The sequence below is a fragment of the Protobothrops mucrosquamatus genome, unplaced genomic scaffold, assembly GCF_001527695.2.
Source record: "Protobothrops mucrosquamatus isolate PMUCROS unplaced genomic scaffold, P.Mucros_1.0 scaffold1619, whole genome shotgun sequence".
In the NCBI taxonomy this organism is placed as follows: Eukaryota; Metazoa; Chordata; class Lepidosauria; order Squamata; family Viperidae; genus Protobothrops; species Protobothrops mucrosquamatus.
The window spans coordinates 179,905-183,975 of record NW_015387780.1 but is presented as its reverse complement, the minus strand read 5'-3'; the positions used below and the strand labels follow the sequence as shown (position 1 = coordinate 183,975).

At 37.0% G+C, this 4,071-nt stretch overlaps 1 protein-coding gene across 1 annotated transcript in view; it reads right to left on the bottom strand.

Annotated features, from left to right (window-relative positions):
* Nucleotides 1-4,071, bottom strand: part of GPC6 (glypican 6) — a gene marked incomplete at its 5' end in the record, with an annotated part of 207,571 nt that overhangs the window by 54,886 nt on the left and 148,614 nt on the right. Inside the window, one exon of the mRNA XM_015822600.1 lies at nt 1,546-1,689. Within this exon, the coding sequence (XP_015678086.1) occupies nt 1,546-1,689 (144 nt within the window). The remainder of the gene's footprint in view (nt 1-1,545; nt 1,690-4,071) is intronic.

Below are 4,071 nucleotides of genomic sequence, written 5' to 3'. Positions count from 1 at the left end.
AAATATTTTTAAAAGGGAAAAGAGAAATAGATGCACTTTTAAAATAAAAAAAATCAAAGTTGCTTTAATAACTTACACTATATTTTGAATCTAAAAAGTTAATTTGGAACAATTTTCAATGGAAATACTAACTACTATTCTTCTGGAGGAAAAGGCCTTTAAAAGCCTGCAAAAAAAGGGGTGGTGGTGGTGGTGGTGGTTGAATTTCCCCCCCTAAAAAGACTGATTGCCAAAACACCACTGCATATGTTTAATGTAGTTCTAAAATAAGGTTTCTTGCCTTAACTTGTATGAAATGTGAATTCCTTAATTAAACTTTATCAGAGAAAGATGCATTATGCATATGGACACTTAACAACAATAAGTGCTTATTTAATGATGAGCAGAGCACTAAAATGAATATATTGTAAAGTTAATTGGGAATTGAAGTGATTGCTCTTTAATGTGACAAGCAGGGGATTACTTATTTCAGTAGTCGGCATGTGCAATTTTCTCCCAAAAGGAAAAAAAACAATCTGTCAAATTGCTCTTCTCATGTTTTCTCTTAAGAGTAAGATATTATGTGTTGCAAATGCATATTTTGCAACTACACTGCTTTAAGTCTACCACCCGTCCCAGCTGGCCTTTTGATCTCTGATTGATCCTCAATTCATACAAAGCCCAAAAGAGGGATGAAGAAAAAAAAAACCTGACATGGACTTTATGGAAGGGATTTGGAGCCACCTGCTCCAACGGACAGCCTGGCCTACCCAAAAGCTGTGAAGCCAGTCAGAGTTCCTCACAACTCTCCTGCCCATTTGTGAATGATTTGGGAAAAAGGAATATGTGCCTGAAAATCGTTTGCAAAAGATAGATCAGTGTAAAGAAGAAAAAATCGAGCGCTGATATAAAAAATTTGCATTAAGAGTTTGCATGAAGAAAATGTATTAAACAAAGTCACGTGAGAGAAATAGAGCTGAAAAGGGTTTCTTAGGGAATCCGTCTTAACAGATGCATGCATTCAGGGAAGCCTCTCTATATTAGGAAGAATTGCATATTTAAATAGTTGAAGTTGGTTTTGCACCCTACAGAAACTGGGCCTTTTATTCTGGGGCTCTTCATCAGGAGCCAGTGATAAAGGAAAAGAAGAGAAAAGCTTGTTTTTCCACAGAAAATGTTTAAAGGGCCAGGGGTGTCAAACTGCAGGGGTGTCAAACTGCCGGCCCGTGGGCCGGATGCGTCATGAGGAAACCACGCCCACCCCATTGCTGGCAATGGGGAAAAAGTTCCGATATGTCGCACGATGTCACGTGACGTCACGGGTTTGACATGTCTGTTCTAATGATTCGCAGAAAAATATCTTTGTGACTGGCATTTTGTTTCTTTTCGTGTATCCCAACATATTGTCTCACTATACTGCTCCATTTTTGAGAGGAAAGCAATTATAGTGTCACACTTTTCTTTTGGCAGCTTCACATAGTCAGTGGAAGGCTCAATTTTCAAAATAATGGTCTTTCAAGTTTAACCAGATCACAGAAGGTTACCTGATCACAGAAGGTTACTTACCAGCCTGTCCAAGCTGGTGCCAGCAGCAGTTGTTGGTCTTTCTTCTGGGTTATAAGGTCGAAAGCGAGTGTTGAAGTTTTCAGGAATGGACCGAGATGCTCTTACGCCTGGAGCTGGCTTAGGCTGTCCACAACCTTGGAAAACCTACAAGTAAACATGTTCAGTTACACACAACAGATGCACTGAAGATAAAAACCTCAAAGCAAGTTACAAAGCTTGAAAATTTGAATCAGTAGGTTTTTTTTACTTGCTATGCAAGTCTTCAGTGGATTTATTTGTTAAAGGCCATCAATCAACCAGTATAATTTCAGAAATTTTACTTAGCGTTATCTAAATCTGAACTGTAAGCTCCTATCTGCTGTATCAGATAGGCCTCGGTTCATGAATGCCATATTTGAATGGTTCTGATTTGGTTTCCAGTCCACACACAGGCTGAACAATGGCTTTAGAGTTTGGCAATTGTTCTTTTCAGCATCAATTATCTGAGTATGGATTGTCTGAAGGACTATGCAGCAATCTCCCGAAATTCTTAGGTTTTGTTCTTTTAAGGCTGTGCAACTCTTGCTAGTCTCGCTGTTCAGCAGATTTGTTCTGGAACTTCACAACTGCCCCATTTTCTATGGAAAAGCAATCTTTTTAGCATCAATTGCCTATATCATAACCTATTTTATAACATGCTCTGTTTCCTAAATAGAACAGAACTGAACTAAGAGGTATTCAGAAGAAAACCAGACAGGTTGCCATTGGTATAATCTGCGGGACAAATGACCTGGATTTTGTAATTTGTTAACTAACAAAGTTATTTTTGTATTTTGTATTTTAATTTGATGTATTTTCTCTCTTTTAAAATAATGTTGGTTCATTACAGATTGGAATATAGGATAGTTGTATGGATTGGTTAGATAGCTTTTAACCTTCCTAAACTGAAAAGATAAATCTTCAGATTGATTATTTTCTCTGCTCAGGTACAATACAGACAGGAATTTAGGAATAGCTTTTAACGTTCCTAAATTGAAGAGATAAACAGGTTGAAGATTATCTGAAGATAAGAAAAGGTTTGTTAGTACAAATTGGGGTCTGGTTTATCTCTTTAGTGAACTCTAAACAACTTTTTTCCTTACAATTTATGCCTCTTCTGACATCAGACCTCATTTTAATGAACATGTATGATATTATGGGATGCAAATGTGTAACATGCTTGACCATATGTAACTGATTTCCTGTGCAAAGGGGAGGTTACTTTTATCCTGTCCAATCAACTTTGCTCTTGGATGTTTCTTCGTTATGCTAATTATAAAAGGTGTTGTAAGCTAAAGATTGGGGTTCCTTCTTTGAATGAGAGGAATCCCTTTTGTCTGAATATTCTGATAAATTGTAATAAAATGATCTTCCCATCTCGGTTTGTCTCATTGGAAAATATGCATGCCGAGGCATGAGGCTAAAAGAGCCACATTTGGCCTTCAAATCCCTACTAATGTTTGGTCAAAAAAGGTATTTATATTAATAAAGGAAAAATCATAATATATATCCTGACAGTCACAAAACTAAAGAATACCAAAGAGGGGCAATAACAGACTTATGTTTGAATAGAATAGTGGAGAAATCTTCCTACTCCAACATGTTGCAACTAAATATTAATATCCCATAGACAGAAGGAAGCACATATGGTTGATTATGAATGGATGAGGATTACGATTTATCATAAAACTTCAATATAGTAGTATACTGAAGTAGTATACTATAGTAGTATAATATGATACAGTTACAGAATCTGGGAGACTTGAAATTAAGAGGAAGTTAAGCTAATTGATGCTACTTATTGTTAAATCAGAGACTCTATCAAAATGTCACAAACTACAGTTGGATATGTTGAGATCAGGCTGGAGGTATATGGATCTAGATGATTAATTTCTCCCATTTTTCAATCATGTTTGATATTAAAAGCCTGTGACACTGATTCCTTGTCATGAACTTGTCAGAAGTTTTGCCAAGAAAGTAATTTGTGAGTAAATGAAGAAACACGGCATTTGTGCCCCTAGATCAAATCATATCAATGAGAAAAATATTGGCTGAAATGGTGGGAAGCAGTGGGAACTTTGTAACAAAGTGACCAGGTCATCTTCGGCTTCAAGATTCTGTAAGAAATGAAATTGAAGCCCAGCCATACATACTAGTTTTCATGGAAGCCAATACTAATAAGCTGAAAGAAGTACTAGATGGGAACTTATGAATAAAAATCCTAGGTCAGAAGGCCCAAAGATAGCTTAAAAAAAGCATGCTTTCTTTTTGTAGCAATAGCAATAACACTTAGACTTATATAGCCCTTCATAGCGCTTTACAGCCCTTTCTAAGCAGTTTACAGGCTCAGCATATTGCCCCCAACAATGTGGGTCCTTATTTTACCAGCCTTGGAAGGATGGAAGGCTCAATCAACCTTGAACTGGTCAGGATCAAACAGCTGGCAGTCACCAGAATTAACCTGCAATACTGCATTCTAACCACTGCACCATCACAGCTCTTATAGAG